Here is a 22,660-nt window from a genome sequence, read left to right as displayed (position 1 = left end):
TGTTGTTTTCTTTGTTGGGCCTGTCCTGTAGTAGGTAACTTCTGGGTACTCTTCTGGCTCTGTCAATCTGTTTCTTTACTTCAGCAGCTGGGTACTGTAGTTGTAAGAATGCTTGTTAGAGATCGTGTAGGTGTTCGTCTCTGTCTGAGGGGTTGGAGCAAATGTGGTTGTATCGTAGAGCTTGGCTGTAGACAATGGATCGTGTGGTATGATCTGCATGAAAGCTGGAGGCATGTAGGTAGAAATAGCGGTCAGTAGGTTTCCAGTATAAGGTGGTGTTTATGTGACCATCGCTTATTAGCACTGTAGTGTCCAGGAAGTGGATCTCTTGTGTGGACTGGTCCAGGCTGAGGTTGATGGTGGGATGAAAATTGTTGAAATCATGGTGGAATTCCTCAAGGGCTTCTTTTCCATGGGTCCAGATGATAAAGATGTCATCAATGTAGTGCAAGTGGAGTAGGGGCATTGGGAGACGAGAACTGAGGAAGCATTGTTCTAAGTCAGCCATAAAAATGTTGGCATACTGTGGGGCCATGCGGGTACCCATAGCAGTGCCGCTGATTTGAAGGTACACATTGTCCCCAAAGGTGAAATTGTTATGGGTGAGGGAATATTGTTTTCACTGAGCTCTAACCGAGTCAGCAAACTGTGTCAGCACACTTTTAAATGTCTAAATGTACATTCTACGACCATTCTGCACTTGCTCAGTTATAGTTGAACAGCTCCTGACTACTATCCAGGGTGCCTGTGTATGGCTTCATGAGCCATGGCATTAAGGAGTAGGCTAGGTCCCCAAGGATAACTATAGGCATTTCAACATCCCCAATGGTTATTTTCTGGTCTGGGAAAGAAGTCCCTTCTTGCAGCTGTTCAAAAAGACAAGAGTTCCTGAAGATGAGCAGATTATGGAGCAAAGACATGAGGTATCAGAAGGGAAAAGTTCAGAGACTTGCAGATGGAAGCAGGGCTGGGGAATTCTGAGGGGAGACTGGGTGAGGAAAGTGGTCAGTGGAAGCATGTGACTAAAAGAACCAGGCAGAGGAAAAGACGGACTAGTGAAGGAGAAATAGAGCTCAAGAACAGGTTTGTAGAGTTGGAAAACGAAGAAGGGACTCAGCAGGTAGTCGCTGAAGGTGGAAGGGCAAGGAAGAAGAGAAGAGCGGCTAGTCCTATAGGAAAAGGGTAAGAGTCAATGGAGACTACACCAAATATGAGCCCCAGGAGGATACAGGATGGGTTGAAGAGAATTACAAGGGAGAATAGGAATAGAAAGAACTGGCAGCCAGAGGGAACAAGGGATAGACTGGAGAATAGCACCGTGACCAGGAAAAGGCAGGTCTATGTGATCGGGGACTCTTTACTGAGAAGGACAGACAGGCCTGTAACCAGAGCTGATCCAGAGAATAGAAGGGTGTGCTGTCTTCCAGGTGCTCAGATACGGGACGTAGACCTGAGGTTGAAAAGGATCCTGAAGGGAGCGGGAAAGAATCCCCTAATTATCCTTCATGTGGGAACAAATGATACGGCTACATTCTCGCTGGAAAGTATTAAGGGAGACTATGCTAGACTGGGGAAGATGCTTAAGGAAATCGAGGCTCAGGTGATCTTTAGTGGGATTCTGCTTGTTCCTAGAGAAGGGCAACAAAAGATGTGACAAGATTATGACCATCAAAAGATGGCTTAGGCAGTGGTGCAATAAGGAAGGCTTTGGGATGTATGGCCACTGGGAGGCATTCATGGACAGAGAACAGTTCTCTCAGGATGGACTTCATCTGAGTAGGAAAGGAAATGGACTTCTAGGGTGGAGGCTGGTACAACTGATTAAGAGAGTTTTAAACTAGGAATTTGGGGGAGATGGTTGGGAGATGTCCAGGTAATCTCCACGCCGGATTTTAGCATTGAGAGGGAAGAAAAAGTAAGAAAGGATATAGCCGTGGGTAGGAGAATTTATATAAGGAGGAAGGGCAGTGTGGATACTAATCCAATATGTTATACTGGCTGTAGAATGACTGTGCCTAATAGGGTACAGAATGTGAGCAAGGCCAATCAGCAAAAATTAAGATGTTTGTACACCAATGCGAGGAGCCTGGGTAACAAAATGGAGGAACTAGAGCAACTGGTGCAGGAAGTGAAACCAGATATTATATGGATAACAGAAACATGGTAGAATAGTAGTCTTGACTGGACTACAGGTATTGAAGGGTATGTGCTGTTTAGGAAAGACAGAAATAAAGGTAGAGGTGGTGGAGTAGCATTGTATATCAATGATGAGATAGAATGTAAAAAAAATAAGAAGCGATGGAATGGATAAGACAGAGTCCATCTGGGCAAAAAGTACACTGGGGAAGAAAACTAGTAGAGCCTCCCCTGGGATGGTGCTTGGGATGTGCTATAGACCGCCGGGATCTAGTTTGGATATGGATAGAGCCCTTTTTAATGTTTTTAATAAAGTAAATACTAATGGAAACTGCGTGATCATGGGAGACTTTAACTTCCCAGATATAGACTGGAGGACCAGTGCTAGTAATAATGATAGGGCTCAGATTTTCCCAGATGCGATAGCTGATGGATTCCTTCGTCAAGTAGTTGCTGAACCAACTAGAGGGGATGCCATTTTAGATTTGGTTTTGCTGAGTAGTGAAGACCTCATAAAAGAAATGGTTGTAGGGGATAATCTTGGTTCAAGTGATCATAAGCTAATTCAGTTTAAACTGAATGGAAGGATTAACAAAAATAAATCTGTAAATAAATAAATAAAATAAAAATAAAAAATAGGGTTTTTTATTTCAAAAGGGCTGACTTTTAAAAATTAAGGAAATTAATTAGCTAGGGAAGTGGATTGGACTGAAGAATTTATGGATCTAAAGGCAGAGGAGGCCTGGAATGACTTTAAGTCAAAACTGCAGAAGCTATCGGAAGCCTGCATCCCAAGAAAGGGGAAAAATTCATAGGCAGGAGATCTAGACCAAGCTGGATGAGCAAGCATCTCAGAGAGGTGATTAAGAAAAAGCAGAAAGCATACAGGGAGTGGAAGATGAGAGGGATCAGCAAGGAAAGCTACCTTATTGAGGTCAGAACATGTAGGGATAAAATGCGACAGGCTAAAAGTCAAGTAGAGTTGGACCTTGCAAAGGGAATTAAAACCAATAGTAAAAGGTTCTATAGCCATACAAATAAGAAGAAAACAAAGAAAGAAAAAGCGGGACTACTAAACACTGAGGATGGAGTGGAGGTTAAGGATAATCTAGGCGTGGCCCAATATCTAAACAAGTACTTTGCATCAGTCTTTAATAACGCTAATGAGGATCTTAGGGATAATGGTAGCATGACAAATGGGAATGAGAATATGGAGGTAGATATTACCATATCTGAGGTAGAAGCGAAACTGAAACAGCTTAATGGGACTAAATCGGGGGGGCCCAGATAATCTTCATCCAAGAATATTAAAGGAATCGGCACCCAAAATTGCAAGCCCATTAGCAAGAATTTTTAATGAATCTGTAAACTCAGGAGTTGTACCGTATGATTGGAGAATTGTTAACATAGTTCCTATTTTTAAGAAAGGGAAAAAAAGTGATCCGGGTAACTACAGGCCTGTTAGTTTCACATCTGTAGTATGCAAGGTCTTGGAAAAAAAATTTGAAGGAGAAAGTAGTTAAGGACATTGAAGTCAATGGTAAATAGGACAAAATACAAAATACAACATGGTTTTACAAAAGGTAAATCATGCCAAACCAACCTGATCTCCTTCTTTGAGAAAGTAACAGATTTTTTAGACAAAGGAAACGCAGTGGATCTAATTTACCTAGATTTCAGTAAGGCGTTTGATACCATGCCACATGGGGAATTATTAGTTAAATTGGAAAAGCTGGGGATCAATATGAACGCTGAAAGGTGGATAAGGAATTGGTTAAAGGGGAGACTACAATGGGTCCTACTGAAACATGAACTGTCAGGCTGGAGGGAAGTTACCAGTGGAGTTCCTCAAGGATCAGTTTTGGGATCAATCTTATTTAAACTTTTTATTACTGACCGCGGCACAAAAAGTGGGAGTGTGCTAATAAAGTTTGCGGATGATACAAAGCTGGGAGGTACTGCCAATTTAGAGAAGGACCAGGATACCATACAGGAGGATCTGGATGACCTTGTAAAGTGGAGTAATAGTTATAGGATGAAATTTAATAGTGAGAAGTGTAAGGTTATGCATTTAGGGATTAACAACAAGAATTTTACTTATAAGCTGGGGACGCATCAATTAGAAGTAACAGAGGAGGAGGAGGAGGAGAAGGACCTTGGAGTATTGGTTCATCATAGGATGACTATGAGCCGCCAATGTGATATGGCTGTAAAAAAAGCTAATGCGGTCTTGGGATGCATCAGGAGAGGTATTTCCAGTAGAGATAAGGAGGTTTTAGTACCGTTATACAAGGCACTGGTGAGACCTCACCTGGAATAGTGTGTGCAGTTCTGGTCTCCCATGTTTAAGAAGGATGAATTCAAACTGGAGCAGGTACAGAGAAGGGCTACTAGGATGATCCGAGGAATGGAAAACCTGTCTTATGAAAGGAGACTCAAGGAGCTTGGCTTGTTTAGCCTAACTAAAAGAAGGTTGAGGGGAGATATGATTGCTCTCTATAAATATATCAGAGGAATAAATACGGAGAGGGAGAGGAATTATTTAATCTCAGTACCAATGTGGACACAAGAACAAATGGATATAAACTGGCTACCAGGAAGTTTAGACTTGAAATTAGACGAAGGTTTCTAACCATCAGAGGAGTGAAGTTTTGGAATAGCCTCCCACGGGAAGCAGTAGGGGCAAAAGTTCTATCTGGCTTTAAGATTAAGTTTGATAAATTTATGGAGGAGATGGAATGATGGGATAACATGATTTTGGTAATTAATTGATCTTTAAATATTCATGGTATATAGGCCTAATGGCCTGTGATGGGATATTAGATGGGTGGGATCTGAGTTACCCAGGAAAGAATTTTCTGTAGTATCTGGCTGGTGAATTTTGCCCATATGCTCAGGGTTTAGCTGATCACCATATTTGGGGTTGGGAAGGAATTTTCCTCCAGGGCAGATTGGAAGAGGCCCTGGAGGTTTTCCACCTTCCTCTGTAGCATGGGGCATGGGTCACTTGCTGGAGGATTCTCTGCTTCTTGAAGTCCTTAAACCACGATTTGAGAACTTCAATAGCTCAGACATAGGTGAGGTTTTTCACAGGAGTGGGTGGGTGAGATTCTGTGGCCTGCAGGAGGTCAGACTAGATGATCATAATGGTCCCTTCTGATCTTTGTATCTGTGAATCTATGCGAGCGTCACGTACCTTTCCCGGCCATCCCACGTTGATATCGGTGAAATGTCTCTTGTGATCCATCAGTGCTTGCAGCACCATTGAAAGTACCCCTTGTGGTTTACGTACTGGCTGCTAAGGTGGTCCGGTCGCAGGATAGGGATATGCGTTCCGTCTATCGCCCCACCACGATTAGCGAAGCCCATCGCAGCAAAGCCATCCACTATGACCTGCACATTTCCCAGAGGCACTACCCTTGATAGCCGCTGCTCAGTGATTGCGCTGGCTACTTGGATCACAGCAGCCCCCACAGTAGATTTGCCCACTCCAAATTGATTCCTGACTGACCGGTAGCTGTCTGGCGTTGCAAGCTTCTAGAGGGCTATCGTCACTTGCTTGTGAACTGTGCGGGCTGCTCTCATCTTGGTATTCTTGCGCTTCAGGGCAGGGGAAAGCAAGTCACAAAGTTCTTTGAAAGTGCCCTTATGTATGCGAAAGTTTCGCAGCCACTGGGAATCATCCCAGACCTGCAACACTCTGCGGTCCCACCAGTGTGTGCTTGTTTCCCGGGCCCAGAATCGGCGATCCACAGCATAAGCCTGCCCCATTGCCACCAGGATGTCCAAATTGCCAGGGCCCGTATTTTGAAAGAAGTCTGTGTCCATGTACTCATCACTTTCGTCACCGCACTGTCATCACCTCCTCACTTGTTTTTGCAGGTTCTGGTTCTGCATACTGCAGGATAATGCATTAGGTGTTTACAATGCTCATAACTGTCTGAGCTGATCTGAGCAGGCTCAAGTCTTGCTGTGGTTTGGCGTCTGCAGGAAAGCAGAGTTGCAGCAGAAGCGGTGGCTGACGACGGATGGCACAAGAGTAGATATTTATAGAGAATGACGAGAGGACCTGAGAGATCGATTCACGAAAGTGGGAGAGCAGAGTTGCAGTGGATGACAACTGTTAGTGCCACGCACATTTCCCGAGGAAGAACCCACGTACCCGGGAGCCCATGACAGACGCTATGGAGAAACTCGCTATTGAGACAATAGCAGCAGAGCAGAGTTGCAGTGGAAGCGGTGGATGATGACAGTTAGCAGTCCTACTGCACCATCTGCTGAAAGCAGTATGGCGTCCACACGGAAAAAAGGTGCAAAACGATTGTCTGCGTTGCTTTCACCAAGGGGGAGTGACTGACGACATGTACCCAAAACCACCCGCGACGATATTTTTGCCACATCAGGCATTGGCAGCTTAACCCAGTATTCCAATGGGCGGCAGAGACTGCAGGAACTGTGGGATAGCTACCCACAGTGCACAGCTCCATAAGTCAATGCTAGCCCTGGTAGTAAGGACGCACTCCACTGACTTAATGCGCTTAGTGTGGACATACACAATCGACTTCTAGAATATCGACCTAATTTCATAGTGTAGACATACCCTTAGTGAATGAATTTTAAAGTTTTTTATTATTAAAACAACAGTATATTATATAACAACCAGTATATTCCCATTTGGGTTTCCCATTGTACCTTGGAAGTTGGGGAAGTAAGAGGGGGTTGAGAATTATGTTCCTGGTTTGGCTTTGCAGTTTTGCTGTGATTTGGAGGTGCTTTGGCTGGCCACTTAGCCACGCCGAGGCCCTAGATGAGACCTGACATCTGTGGAGAAGTGTTGGTGCAGCAAGCTAAGTTAGTTGGGGGCACGTGGGAGCACGGTGGATAGTAATCCCCTCTACATCTCTTTTAGGCTGTCCTGACTCTCAATGGTGTCACACTGAGCCTCGTGACTAGGAGGAAGAGAATGGCCTCCATCAAAAAAGGCAAAGGGGAGACTAGTGAGATACACTGTGAAGTTATTCACCAAGATGGTCCCCCCAGAAGTGTTGCAGGAGTGGAAGGCAACTAGTAAACTATAATCGGAGGGAATGACCATGCACCTATCCTGCATAATGTCTGGACCAAAATCAAGCAATTTCTCAGCTTTTGATTCTGCTTTTACTCCCCGAAGACATGGTGAAAGTGCACAGAAAAACAGATAGGATTCTGCACTGATTTTCTGAAGCATTTACTGTTCCCCATCTTTATGTAAGCCTGTGAAAAGCCATTAAGAGCTTTACTATGCCTAATGTAAATATTTTTTCTTGTAAAAAATGTGTGTTACATGGCATTTATATCTCAGCAGCGAGCTGTAGTCCTTAGTACCTGTATGGACATGCAACACCCATGTCTCCCGCATGTACACTGAGAACACTAACCAAACTTCTTTTTCCACTGTCTCAGTACTGTTGAATTTTGCACAATTTAATGTTTTTGTTGTTTGATTATGATGCAGAAGGGGAAGGGAGGTCAGGTAGAGGTTGCAGCTGCTCCATGGTGCTGATGGCCATTTTGAGCACGGTTAACTGTGGAGAGCTGGGGGTATTCAATAGGCAGTATGCCTCAGGAAGGGGGAAAGGAGATAGCTATGTGCCCTTAGTGGTATGGGTTTGAAATAGGACGACGGTCGCAGTTTTAGTATGAGACAGAAGCCATGTGGCTGGCCACAGCAGTTGCCATTCTGAAAATGGGTGGGTGAGGAGGGCGAGCAGAAAGTATGGGTTGAGAGAGAGGAAGAGGCTCGAGACTTGGAAAAACTCTTAGCTCATGACAGCCAAAAATGGCTACAATCCTGGGGCACGTGGAACACAAGTTAGAACAGCAGTATAGCATAATAGCAAATTGTAAAGATAGATACTTATGTGACAAGGATCCCTCAATAGGATCTGCGCCTCAGTCCCGGCCTGGGTTTCTGGTTGGTAATTAGACTCACTTTGTACACAGCTTCCGTCACGGTCCTAAGTCACAAATGGATCCTGGCTTTCTGGGGACAGCTCTTCATTGGCCTCCTCTCATTCTTCCTCCAATGACTGTTCATGTTCATTCTTGGTGGAGGGGGTACAGAGGAGGCATTAGGGTCCACTACCTCTTTGTGCTCAGTAGTGGTGTAATTGCTCAAAATCCTGTCCATTTCCTCAGGTTTCCACTTCTGGACCTTGCCCTGGTATCCTTGGTTTTAATACAAGTCCTCTTGAGCTGTTTCCTCTTTTTTTCAGCAATGGTTGGCCTCCCGTTTGTGATCCTTGTAGATATCAGCTTAGCAATGTCTCCCAAAAAATCTTTATTCTGGTGGCTGGCCACTTAGCTTGCTACACCAACACTTCTCCACAGATGTCAGATCTCATCTAGGGCCTCGGCGTGGCTCCAACAGGCTGCTCAAGACATGTTGAAAGACTTCTGAAGTAATATTACAGCAATGCTGTTATATATGAATCCAAGAGCAAGGAGGCAAATTCTGGCCCTGTGCCAATTTTTAAAGGGGGCTGGAGAGGCATCTGATCAGTTGACTCTATGCAGTGGAGGACACAGAGATAAACAGTCACCCACAAAGCAGTGTGAAATAGCAATTAGAGGACTGCCAAAGTAGTACATGGCAACATTGTGTACACATGAACAATATACCGACCTCTCAATTCAGATTGAACTTAATACACTTTGAAAAAGGATACCAGAGTTTGTGATAAATGCAGAGTTAATGCACTGTAATGAATTGTCTCACGTGTATACAGGCATTTTCACACCACAGTTAGCAGTGAGCATTTTTAAAGGGTGGGGTAATTAATTAGTTTGTTCTAATAAAGCTTTGCAATCATAACTTGGAAATGATATGAAAACATGATGGGTGGGGGTGGTTTTCCTAAGTTGAGCCCCAAAAGAACTCTGCAGCTTTTGTTTTTATTTTAAAGAGGGAATTAGAAGCAAATGAATAAAACAACCAAGAATGAAGCAAGAAAAGAAGCTTCACTGGAGCATTGGAAAAGTGTGTGCACAGCTAATTCTAGTGTTTTATTGGTAGTCAAGTATTTATGAAGCTCTGTAACTTTAGGACAAAGCTGCACCAGAGAGATTTTTAAGAATGAAAAGTCTGGGATTAGACAGAGAGAGAAAGAATCCTGTATTATCACATAAAGGAATTGTAGATTACATATATAACACACACACACACACACACACACACACACACCCCTCTGAGATTCCAACCGCATAGCTAATAAAATGCAGTACTTTTCCTAATCATTGGTTACTGGTTCCACAAATATAGTGTCCCTTTAACAAAATTTGCAAGCAATGAGGTTTGTAACACAGATCCACATTCAATTTCACAAGTGGAAAAAATATTTGTGTATAATTAATTCAAAATTCAAAATAGGATTTTTGTATTCTTTATTCCAGCTACAAAGATGACACAAACCATAATCTTGCATAATGCCACAGAAATGTGCTTCAATTAGTTATCACAAATTACTAAAGGAGAAAACAACTACAACTTTTTACAGTAATATAAACATGCAATGGATGTGAGCAGAAGCTTGCAGCATAAATTAAAGCCTTGTATGGAATTTCATCAGCAGCTCCTCCTGGCGGTATAGTATGACTTCCAATACTCATTACAGGGATGCTCCCAAAAGACATACTAGGTAAAACTACCGTATGCTACAGTACTATAGTATCTTTGGATCTCTTGCTGCAGTTTAAAGGATAAGGTTCAATTAGCATGACTAAAATAAGACTTGTTCTTTATAAAGGAAACAAGTATACAGAAAAACAATCTTTGTTGGGTCCCTTTATACATTTACAATCATTAAAAAGGTTCACCAAAATATGAAAAAAAAATCCATGCACTGTCAAGAAGTTGATGATGATCAATGACTGAGACAAACTCCTGTTTAGCTAATTAGAACCACTGATGAGCAATAATGATCTGAGCTAAGAATATTTGCAGACTTCTTTAGGATGAAAAATGGAGTGAAGAGAGGCTGTCAGTTTGTACAAGTTTTAAGCTCCAATCACTTTTCCCAGGAGTACTACCTACTTAAAATTTTTAATATAGCTGTATTTAACGACATGGATTATCCTCATTCAGCTTTCACCATCCACCAAAAGCCAAAAATCTGTGTAATTATTCTAAAGCATTAACTAATTTTTATTGTGTTCTGGCCCACACTATATATTATACGACATGACAGTATCATTTTCTGGGATTTGGCCCATTTTTAATGAGTTGTCAAAAATGAAATATTAGATACTATAAGGAAACATTTAACTATGAATGAGGTGTGAAAATAACACTTGCATTACAAAAGCCCACAGATTTTCAAAAGCAAAGCTCAGTGAAGTTTGTAAAATTATATTTCATAAAATAAACTTGTAAAGCAGTAGTAAAAGTAATAGGGAAAAGAAATATTTTGGATTCTACCATAGTTCTTTACTTGCATCAATCATTCAATTAACCATTCTTCTGAAAAAATAAAAACATCTAAACTAAATAGAGATGTGCTATTTTTTACATTTAATGACAACAGGTTTAACTAATAAAAAGTCTGAGGCTGTTTATTTGGCTCTCCATAGTTTTATTGCTCATCTCATCTTGATTACCTTATCAGTCACGTTTTTATAAAGAGCCTATTTTTTATACTCAAAAAGAGCCCCTTTATACATTTTCCTCTAAATATCTAAGGAAGTTTGGAGACTCTGAATTGTGTGGTGAAATCATGGTTACATTCTCATTACTATTTATTTGGCTATCAAATTGCAAATTATGAAATGATTCCCTGGACATATAATTTTTTAAAAAAATTTCATTTAGAAATTGGAGGAGGGAGAAAATAAACTTGAAAGGCTGCAATATTTCAAGCAGAACCTTGTGCCTGTGCAGAACCTGCAGCAGGAATTGGGCTTATGCCCAATTTTTCAATTGGAAACTTTATGGTGCCTTTCACTACATAGTAAGTGAAAGAACTGAAAAAATAGGGCTAATTAATTTTGCTATTCTAATAAATTTCTATTCCTCCTCATTCAGATCCTAGGAGTGCAAAGCCTAACACTTAACAGTCAACCCAGATTTTATAATTGCCACATGCGCAATGAATTCCTTTGTTTTTAAATACTTAGAGAATTGTACTTCAAACTGATTTAGAAAATATGGGAGGAAAAAGAAAATTCATGCTATATTTTTTAAAGAAAGGCCATTTATTTCTATAACATGATCACGTAGCCTACTTGAATATTTCTTTACAACATGCAAAATTAAGTACATAAATCTTTAAGCAAAATCAATCTGATTGCAACCAAAACAGGAAAAAGAAAAATATCATACAATGAAATTCAATTATTTTTCATAGATTCTAAAAAAGTTATCAACTTATGTGTATACTCCTATTATAGCTGTTACTTGTTCTGTTATCTATTTTACTGCGTGTTTCATAATGGAAAAGTATCATTAAAGAAACCAATTTTTCCTTTTACAAGTTCAGTGACTTTATTCAGTAGGTGATTTATTACGCAGTCTGATTTTAATATATGCACATAGAAGACACTTTACAGTTTTTATATTGAGAGTAGTGTGTGAAGCATGAAAATTGTGTCATATTTTGCTGTGAATAATTTTGCAAACATTTTTCATCTAGATACACAAGTCTCTTACAGTGTTCAAAAATATCAGCACTTCAGAACAGACTGTTTTAACATCTGCACATCACCAGGATTTCCCCCAAGGATTTTTAAATGATGCCTGCTTGTGCTGAATAAAGTGCTAACTTGCACCTTGCATTTCAAACTGTGTCCTGAGCAGCCATCCAGTTGGTACAACACCAGCTGAATTCCCACAGGCTACTGTTCACTCAGGCTTGACTGCAATTATCATGTCAATATTTTGTGCTCCGATATGCAGATATACACACGTGCAAGCTGCATAATACTTTCTTCTCCATGGAATGTTGACTTATGTTCAATGTTCTGAGAATTTTTAATGAAATAGGATATTAAACTTCCATCAACTATAGACAATCACAATTATTTGACCTTAGATGAAAAGGTTACACCCTTATAATCTATTATTGTGACCAATTTGCTGAGTGATAATTGGGGAATCGAGTTAAAAACACAAATTCTAATGTTAATTGTTTTAATAAATTCTCACACATAGAAAGCAAAAAAATAGTAATGGTCCTTTAAAAGGGATGAACTGTTATTTCCTTCCTAATCCTATTGTCATTCACTTCCTGTTTTCACTGTTTATTGCCTATTTTCACAACAATAGCATGAGAAGGCACGGAAAGGCACCTGCATGTGATGTATTAGTCCTTCAAAAAGATGCAAGTGAATGAGCAAGTTACATTGCTTTCATGATTTTATTAATAAACATCAATCTAAACTATTTTACACGTGCACCAGTTCAATGATTACTGCAGAGAAAAACATCAGAGGTGTTCCTCACTTCCAGCAAATCTGCATATTTTGGATTCGTAAAGAATCCAACATGACCTGATGCTTCACAACCAGCTTCTTGACAACCTGTGATCAGATATCCTAAATCCATGGTGAAGTTTAAAGAAGTAACAAATTACTCCAATTGATTCTACTATCACAACTTCATTTGTTCCAGGGTTAAGGCTGATCTTCTCTTCAGCCATCTGATCATTTTCTTCCAGACATTGAGACATCTTGGGGATGACAGAGCTTGTATTAGTGGAGACAGAATTGCTCACTTAAATACTGTGTAAGGAATGTTGACACTCGAGTCCAGATTTCGCAGAGAGATCTCAAACGGTGAAGAGCAGGGGGGAATACTGAGCCTTGCAAGACTCCACCTACAATTCTAAGTGAAGAAAAGCAGGAATCCATGGGATCCATGCAATAGGAATAAGTTTATCTAGCATAACATATCCCATTTACTTCTATTAGGTCTTGTATCAGCACCACAGTCAATGATGTTAAAAGCCACTAAGGGATCTAATTGTATCTCCTTTAAGAAAAGGGGTCGGGGGGGGGGGATCAGAATGAATTGTTGGAAAAACTAACGTCAAGATTTTGAGTACAGTAAATAAGAAAAGGCTTACATAGGGCTTCCAATCAAAAGGTATTATACATATCTTTTAAAATTTATAGTGATATTCCACCATTCTACGGACCCTAACTATATTTACTAAGTGCCTACGTGGATTGACCTGTTAACTCAGGACTTTTTAGCACCTTTATTCTTTTCTTTAAACACTTTTCCTTTTTAATTTTAATCATCAAAAATAAATGTTTCAAAAGGCAAGCGAACTAGAAATAGCATTCTTTTTACATAATATAGAGATCAATAGTATTTAAAGTAGTTGGAAAGTACACTAACATGAGATATACTCTTACAATGGTTTGTTTGAAAATACCTGGAGGCTTTTACATATCCCAAAGGCTTTTCTCATTTGCACAGCAAAGATAATTTTTTGTTTGCATCTGAATATTAAATGGGGAATGTATTTACAATCACCGAATAAGAACTGCAAAGAACGCTGAAAAATAAAATATCTTCTGTGTATTTCAGGAATTAACACTGTAGCCACAGTGAGGTCCCAGGTAAATTTTAAAATTTTTAGAGCAGCTGAACTCCCATTTTAGGAGCATGAAAGCATTCTGAAATTGTGAAGTTAGAAATAAAGGTAATCCTATCGTCACTAAAAAAAATTCTAAAAAGAAATGGAAACAAAAAAATTGCACTTTTCCATGTAGGTCTGAGAAGTTGCTAGAATAATGTCATCTAACAATACAAATATACAATTACTTGATTGTAGGACTAGTAATTCCTGAAGTCTCAGCAGCTACCAATTTATGCTTTTCATTTTCTCTTCATCATTCCATCTTCTTTGTATTGTGTGAGGTTGTAACTGAGTGCTTTAGCGTCTTTAGACTTGCATCTTTTTATCCCTTATATATTGTCATTAGCTGCAGAAAAATTGCCTTCTTCATCCACCAATTTAAGGACTGAATCTCACTGTATGGTACTGGCAAGCTCATCACATCTTGAGTATGAGAGATATTCTTTCCTGATAGTTCTTATGATGTGTTCCAGGAAAGGAAATAAGGAGCTGTCCTGTGACCTTAGCTAAACTGTGACGAAAACTAGTACCTTAATGAGCCCTGAAATTTAGTAGTTGGCATAAATAAATTGGAAAATGAAGATATGCAAACACTTGTGCTATCCATGTTGTATAGCCCCAAGGAGAAAGAACAAAAAGGTTGAATACATCTCAACCCTGAATCAAGATTTTCTGATTGTCAGATTTAATGCTGCTCACTGTTGCTTTTAGCATTTCAAACAAAAGAGGACATGTTAATATAATAATTCTCATGTGGGACCTGTTGTCTTATACCCATTTCTCTGCAGTGTAGGATTCTCAGATGTTGCTGATTAACTTAATGCTTCTATTGTTTGCTTATCTACTTCTGGGCCACAAGCAGTCAGAAGCTGTTGCAAGACTAGAGCTGTATATGATGAGAAAGTTGATTTGGAATTGTGGGGCGGGGAGTGGAGGAGGCCTGTGATGCGGCACATGGGCCTCACACTGGCAATGAGGGGATTAAGGAGCCTATGGACTCAACTGACCCTACCCCCGCTAAATCTGCAGCTTATGTCAGGCATGTAGAGGGGAATTAAAAGGAAAAGAGCCAGCCCAGTTCAGACTGCCCAGGGTGACACAGAGGGCCATTGGAAAGGATTTACTCTTCTAGAACAGCAAGTCCCAACCGGAATAAACAGGCGGAAGGGAGGACACTGGAGATTAAACCACAGGGGTTGCCCTGTGTCTGGGGAGAGGGGGGGAAATGAACGTTGAAGACTATAAATAGAATGCAAGAAGGTATTTTTTTATCCTTTCACTGAGAATACCCCTTGAAGAGTGTGGGTATTTCTGAATGCTTGGACCCTGGTTTGACTAAAAAGCAGCTAGCTCTGCACAAGACTGAATCCTTAGGGGTAAATCTACATTATTAAACAGAAAAAGTAACCATTGATAAATACAGACCCAGGTTTGCATTTTATGATTTTTTTTGTGTGTAACCAATTCTATTTCCACTTGCTATCCTTGCTCAAAAAGAGCATAAGCTTTTGTGAGCTACAGCTTACTTCATCAGACGCATTCAGTGGAAAATACAGTGGGGAGATTTATATACACACACAGAGAACATGAAACAATGGGTGTTACCATACACATTGTAAGGAGAGTGATCAAGTAAGGTGAGCTATTACCAGCAGGAGAGCTGGGGGGCAGGGGGAGGGAGAGAAACCTTTTGTAGTGAGTGATCGATTACAGACCTAAAAGTGGCAATTCTTCAACAAAAAAACTTCAGAAACAGACTCCAAGGAGAGATTGCTGAATTGGAATTAATTTGCAAACTGGATACAATTAATTTAGGCTTGAATAGAGACTGGGAATGGATGAGTCATTACACAAAGTAAAACTATTTCCCCATGTTTATTCCCCGCCCCCGCTGTTCCTCAGATGTTCTTGTCAACTGCTGGAAATGGCCCACCTTGATTATCACTACAAAAGGTTCCCTCTCCCCCCCCCCTCGCCCCCGCGGGTAATAGCTCACCTTACCTGATCACTCTCCTTACAGTGTGCATGGTAACACCCATTGTTTCATGTTCTCTGTGTATATAAATCTCCCTACTGTATTTTCCACTGAATGCATCCGATGAAGTGAGCTGTAGCTCACGAAAGCTTATGCTCAAATAAATTTGTTAGTCTCTAAGGTGCCACAAGTACTCCTTTTCTTTTTGCGGATACAGACTAACATGGCTGCTACTCTGAAACCTATCCTTAATTACGATTTGTTAAATTTTAACCTTTAATCATAAACTTACGATTTTTTTTCCACTATATCTCAGTGCTACAATATTATATAAGAGATGATTCTCAGTTGAATCAAACAAACTTGTCTATACACTGTCCCCTGGGGGATACCAACCCTGGTAATATCTTTGAGTGTCCAGAGACAGGGGGTGGATACTACAATGGAGATACTTCACGGTGTGGTTCAGGGTGTACCTATTGTTAACCTGCAAGCCAAAGTAAGGGCCAGCAGAGCCCTAAGGAGATTGCTTGGGTGGCTAACTGACAGGTGGCATCAGGAAACTGACACCCAGTTAAGCACAAGCAAGTCTCTCTGTCACTCTGGCAGGGGGGTAACAAGGTAACTCAGTTCTGGGTACCCCTTTGAGGGTCTCACAACCAGGAAGGAAGAGAGAGCTCTGCTACTTGCTCAGCAAGGGAAACCAGCTTCCAGGCAAGACCCTGTGGAAGTTTGCTACCTAAACAAGCTATTTGGTGGTTGGGCAACTAAGCCCAGGAAGACTATCAAGCCCACAGCAGGCTCCCACCAATGAATCCGTGGATGATCCTTATTTTGAAGTTCATTAGTTTTCCTAGTTAGGGCTCAAGTGTGCCATAACCAGAGTGCTACAGTACCACAACCACCAGATCTGTGAGGTCAACACCCAACTATTAGGGACCTGCACTGGAGTGAGTCATTCCGACAGGCCACAAAGAGACACTGCCTAGACAACCCAGTTACAGGAGCAAAAAGAAGAAGAAGAAAAAAAAAAAAAAAAAAAAAAAAAGAGATTTATAGGTAAAGTTAGGGCTATAAGCGACTGCTGGAGAGGGGACCGGCACCTCAAACAAAAAAGGATTAAAAAAATGTTTTCAAGAGTGAAAAGTCTCCCTTTATTAGGCACTCTATAAATCAAAAGACAAAATCTCCATAATCAGGTGCAAAGCTGTGAGTTTTATTAATCATATCTGCACTGAATGGGTATCCCTAGCAGTAACTCAATTTCCAAACCCTGCTCCAGGATCCTCTGCAGTTACGCTAAGATCTGGGAAAAATGCTCCAGAGGCAATTGGAAATTCCATAATTCTGGCCAAGAAAATGGGGGAGACATATCAAAGACATTAGGACACACACGTTTGACATTCATACCTTTGAATTCACAACAGCAGTTCTACTGCATCAAACTGTTCTTTTAAGGAACAGAAGCAAAAGAGTGCACTTAGGATTAGAGAGGTGCATGAACAGTACTGTCACCACGCTTTTGCATACGAAACAAAATCAGAATACGAGACTCAACAGCCAAAAATGAACACCACACATTGCATAAACCAAAATATATATATATTCCAAAACACATTTCAATTTTTGACTCTAGAAAAATCAATAGATGCACCATAAAATAATATTATGGATGTTTCCTTACCTACCATGCTCTTTTATCTTCTAGCAACTATAGAATATATAAAAAGATAACACATAGGTTTTTCATGATCGTAACAAGAGAACTGAAATAATAAATTAAATATTGAAATTTATATTAAAGTAAGAGTCAAATGCCTCATTTAGGACTGAGGCTCCATCATGCTAACTAGGATGACAAATACATAATGACAGTCCCTGTCCTGAATCGCATACTAACAAATTTAAAATATGAGGCAACAATTAGGTGTGAAAAAAATCCTAGGAAGAAAAGTTGGAGGAAGGGGGGACAAGAGACTATAAAAGTGTCTGAACTATAGTTCAGCGTTTGACTACAATCTATACAAATCAATGGCATTTCCTAACTTTTGTGAGCTTGTCTTTGCCCTAAGTAACTTCCTTTTAATGCATTTTTTGCATGTAATACACACTCCTTTTACAATTATAGGGCGAGGGACATACACAACACCAATAGATAAGGCAGCCTAACACTTCTCATTATAGTTCCCTGTTTTCACTTTCTTATAACTTTACCAAACATCATGCAATCACCTTTCAGTTTTCTGTGTTTGCTCTCTGCCTCAGGTTAATATTTTTACATAAATAGTTTTTAGCAAAAGTCGTTTAGCCATTTCCAAGAATGAAGTTAGCAAGAAACAGTTTTGCCAAAGTGTGACTTTTTTTTTTTTTTTTTTTTTTTTTTTTTTAAAAACAGCTCTAGCACCCCTGGGATTTGGAATAAAACTTTACATTTGGTAGGGGAATAGTCCCAGAATCAGAGACATATCTTCTGTCCTCATGAAAATATGTCCAGATTTGGACAAGATATAAATCACAAAAAGTCATCATCTTAACATACACAGCAGAACTTGTCCTAGAATTACTCCTACATTTTCTGAATGTTCTAATGCAGCCAAGTTGCCTATGCAACATCAATTTATGTCACATTGTGTGTAGGCATTATTCTGTAGACTTAAACTATATGATCACATACTATTTTTACCACACAATCATTTCTTCTTTCAGTGCAGAGGATGGATGGCAAATGAGACAGAGTTATACAGTGAGTGAGCTGTTGACTGTAGAACCCAGGCCATATGCACAGCAGACGTTGATGATTGGTGATTACGGCAGGGAACTGCAGCAATCAAAAAGGGGTTTTGTGGTTAAGGCACCAGACTGGGGTGCACAAGAACTGGGTTGTATCTTACTGTACCACAGACCTTCTATGTGATGTTGGGCAACTCACTTAATGCAAAATTTTTAGAGTTGGCCACTAACTGTTTTCCTTATTTTCTGGGTGTCCAACTTGAGACACCTCGGGCAAAATTTTCTTAAGTGTTGAACACTCACAACTCTACCTGAAATCAGTGGAAGTTTCAGGTAATTAGAACCTCTATGAAAGTCAGATCACAGCTATCTTAAGTTGAGCATCAACAATTAATGAACACTTCTTCTAATTTTGGCCTCAAAACATACCTGTGTGGCTCAATTCCCCATCTGCAAAATAGGGATACCATACTTCCCTAGGTCACAGAAATAACGTGCAGATAAATGTATTAATATCTGTAAAGCAATCATATATTATGGTGCTAAATTCATTAATATTTTTAAGAACCGGATACTATGGTGATAAATGCCATCAGTAAATAAGATATTATTTATTCAGTGCAGGGCTTGGAGATAGAAAGAAGTGTTGAACAACTGCCTCTTTCACTTAGCACTGTCCATCCTGTCCACTGAATAATGCAGGGATCCTGTGGTAAAAAAACAGTATGTGATCATTTAATTAAAGACCATACCAAAATACTTACGTACCAGGGAACAGAATTACAGTTGCACGGGTAACCTTAATTCTAAAATTACCTAATTTTTGAGTGCTTGATTTTGCAACCTAAAATTCTGTACGTCACGTATGTACATAGTATATAAAAACTGTCACTGACTACCATTCAATCTAGCCACCGTTAGGAATAAAAACAAACACCACGAAATTAATCTGAGGAATGTGAGGATAGACTTCTTTTACATAAGATTAGGAACACTGTTCAATGCATAAGGAGCAGTCTGGATGAAAGCACAGAGTTTTCAAGTTTATTTAGATTTGCTTTTAAAAAAGCAGCCTCTCTCAGGCTTTAGGGAGTCTTGACCAAGTTTAAAGATACCATTCTTACAAATTAAAGAATCTAGATAATTTCAGAAGTTTAAGACTTTTTTACAATGTTTTTTTAAACATGAAACTATGTGGCATCAAACAGAAGAAAGAGATACCTAGCATTTTTTATTTTAAAAAAAATCATACAGAAAGCTCACCTTTCCACCACCAAGCTGACTGCTTGTGTAAGATCTGGATTTGCCACCTGGAGGCGTTTCCACAAAGACCATACAAATTCTTTATCAGCCTTAAAAAGACAGAGAGAAATAAACAATACAAAATATGTATGTTTAGCATGTAACTTTTACAGAATAATGAACTATTAGTATGAATATTCACAAGTTAAATTATTAAGAACTATATTTTAGAGAAAAGTCCAGTGACTTCACTGCTCAGGATGACATATTTACTTGCTTGTTTCAACAGAGATGTCCAACTCAACAAAGAAAAAACAATTTAAAAGTATTAGCGCAGAAATAGTAAAATAAATGCCAATCAATAAGTCTTCAATGACAGCTCTCACTCCTCCTTCAGTTCTAGGTATAAAAGAAATGCAATTCACTCCTTCACTAGAGGAGCAAGTCTCAACTCTAAAATTCAGCTCCCCTGCTGGAAGAATTCAGTCTCTTATATCAAGGATAGAGACTTCTAATGATACTGAGAACTTTCTGATATTGCAGAAAAAAATAGCTTTTACTAGAAGCGGAGCATTTTGACAGAGAACAAGTAACACAGAGAACAAATTCCTCCTTCATGAAACAAAGATTTTTAAATATAGCTGCATTAGAAGCAGCAAGATTGAGGATCTATAAGTATCAGTAAGAGAGTATTTGAACTCACTTCAGCAAGGCGGTGTTTTCAACCTTTTCCATGCTAGTATTCCTTTTCCATTTTGGGATGTTCTAGCAAACTAGCAATATGGCAAAGACACTATGCTCATGACTCTTTCACCCCTTTTGGCAACCCCCAGGCTGAGAATCAAAGCCTTAAGGTAAGGAAAAGCTAAATCCAGGGTCATGCCAATGAAAACAAAATCCACATCCCACAAGAAAGGGAGTATTATCTTCCACATTTTAAAACTGCAGCTGAGAATAGATTTTAGGTTAAAATTAAAGTTGAAAATGCACTGTTCTTGCATTTTATTAAAATACAGATATTAGTTTTCCACATTTAGAGTTATGGATCTCATTCATGTGCACCAGACAGTTTTATCCTAAATTAGGTGGTTGTAATAAACAGTTTCAGGGTAACTGCATCAATATTCCCCCGCAATGGTCTACTCCAGAAGTGCACAGTCAGTCTCAGGCCTCCAGCCATCTGTCTCTGGGAAGGGACCTACGTCCCACTCCCTTCTGAGTAATGATTTTAAGACTGCACAGACCCCTGCCATACACTGTGATATCTCCAGCAAGCTAGACTCCCTATCCAGCCTCTGTGAGTTGCTTTCTCTCCTAGAGTTCTGAACAGTGTATTGCCAGCAGTCACAAATTATAACACAGCTCTTCCTCAACATACTAAGTTTATTTTAAGGAGAAAAACATTACAGAGAAAAACATAAAAACAACAGAAGTTTCTACATGTTTAGTAAAAATTCCAGAAATTGACCACAGTCCACATGACAACTCTGCTAAGCCAACATCACTTCCAACCTTTCAGCAAGGATGGGGACCCTTTAGTACCAAAGGTCCCGTCCATTTGCTGAATCAAAACGAAGACCATGAGCGTAAACTCAGCCTTTACACATCCAAAGTTCTTTCTTTTTCTCTTGGTCTCTGGAAAGCCCAGTATGAACCAATATATGCAAACTACCCCAGGAGTGTTACCCTCTCTGGAGTTATTTATAGTTAAGGCTAAGATTTTGTCACGGATATTTTTAGTAAAAGTCAGGGACAGGTCACAGGGAAAAAGGAAAAATTTACTGAAGCTCCGACCTGTCCCTGACTTTTACTAAAAATATCCAGGACAAAATGAGGATCGGTGGCCGGAAGCTGCAAGCTACCCCGCTGCCTGTGAGGGACCCTGCAACTCCCCACCGCTGAAGTCACGGTTCCATGACTTCTGTGGCCTCTGTGACTAAATCATAGCCTTATAGTCTTAGCAACCATGGAGCAGCTGTGGAAATCCTCCTTGAGGGAGCAGAAGACAGTCATACATAAACTATTTATTAATTTAATACAATGGTCCCAAAAGTTACTGTATGGCGTTGCAATATCTGTCACAGTGGTTAACTACAGCAGCAGCAGAAACGATCACGGCACTGGTAAGGAATTTTCAACCAAATACAAATTAGATGCAACGTCTTCTCTTTAAGCCATGTGTTTTTTCTTCCCTCTTGCTGCAGTTTTCCATTTGAGAGGACATGCTCAAAGTATTCAAAATGACTTGCTCTAGGATCATACAAGGAGCTAGAGGCTTAAGTCAAATCAGAAGATATGCCCACTCTGGGTTTCAGGCCTTTTTCTTAACTACTAGTAAAACATGCCTACCTTCTCTTCCCCAGTGCATTGGGCTTCAGCAATACCAAAGCGGGGGCTGGGAGGGTGCAAGGAAATGCCAAAATACTGTAGTTGCTGTAAAATGAATTACATCACTGCCACCAAACTGCATTTGATAGATCACAAAAAACCACAGTAATTCCACCAAGGTACTGATTCAGGAAAAGCACTGAAGCACCTGCTTGACAGGAATGGGAACAATCACAGACTTAAGCTTTGATGCAGGAAAGCACTTAAGTCATGTAACCGAGACTGGTGAATCAATATTATAAGACTGTAAAAAAAAAATACAAGTGGGGGAGGGGTTGTGCCATTTTTGCTTCTCTATGGTGTATGAAGACAACCAGGAGTGGGGTGTTTCAAAAAGAGTGCTATTATCCCCAAAAATTAGATATGCAGTTCTTGTCTACCATAAACACTATGGATGACTAGAGCAGCAGTTCTCAACTAGCGGTTCGCAGCCCCAGGGGTTTGCAAGCCCTTTCAGGGGGGCTGCGGAGTCCACGTCTGAAACCAGGTGCTCCGAGCCCCAGCGCTGAAGCCGGGAGCGGCATGGGGCTGAAGCCAGCAGCTCCTGTCCCCGTCCCAGCTGGGAGAGGTG

The 22,660-nt window shown here is 40.1% G+C and overlaps 1 protein-coding gene across 5 annotated transcripts in view; it reads right to left on the bottom strand.

The window, feature by feature from the left end:
• Positions 1 to 22,660, bottom strand: part of CNTLN (centlein) — a 283,198-nt gene that overhangs the window by 236,348 nt on the left and 24,190 nt on the right. For all 5 annotated transcript variants that reach the window (XM_038402595.2, XM_043515178.1, XM_043515179.1 and 2 more), the window contains exon 2: positions 19,723 to 19,811. In XM_038402595.2, coding sequence (XP_038258523.1) covers positions 19,723 to 19,811 — 89 coding nt within the window. The remainder of the gene's footprint in view (positions 1 to 19,722; positions 19,812 to 22,660) is intronic.

The sequence above is a fragment of the Dermochelys coriacea genome, chromosome 5, assembly GCF_009764565.3.
Source record: "Dermochelys coriacea isolate rDerCor1 chromosome 5, rDerCor1.pri.v4, whole genome shotgun sequence".
In the NCBI taxonomy this organism is placed as follows: Eukaryota; Metazoa; Chordata; order Testudines; family Dermochelyidae; genus Dermochelys; species Dermochelys coriacea.
This window is presented reverse-complemented; position numbering and strand designations above follow the sequence as displayed.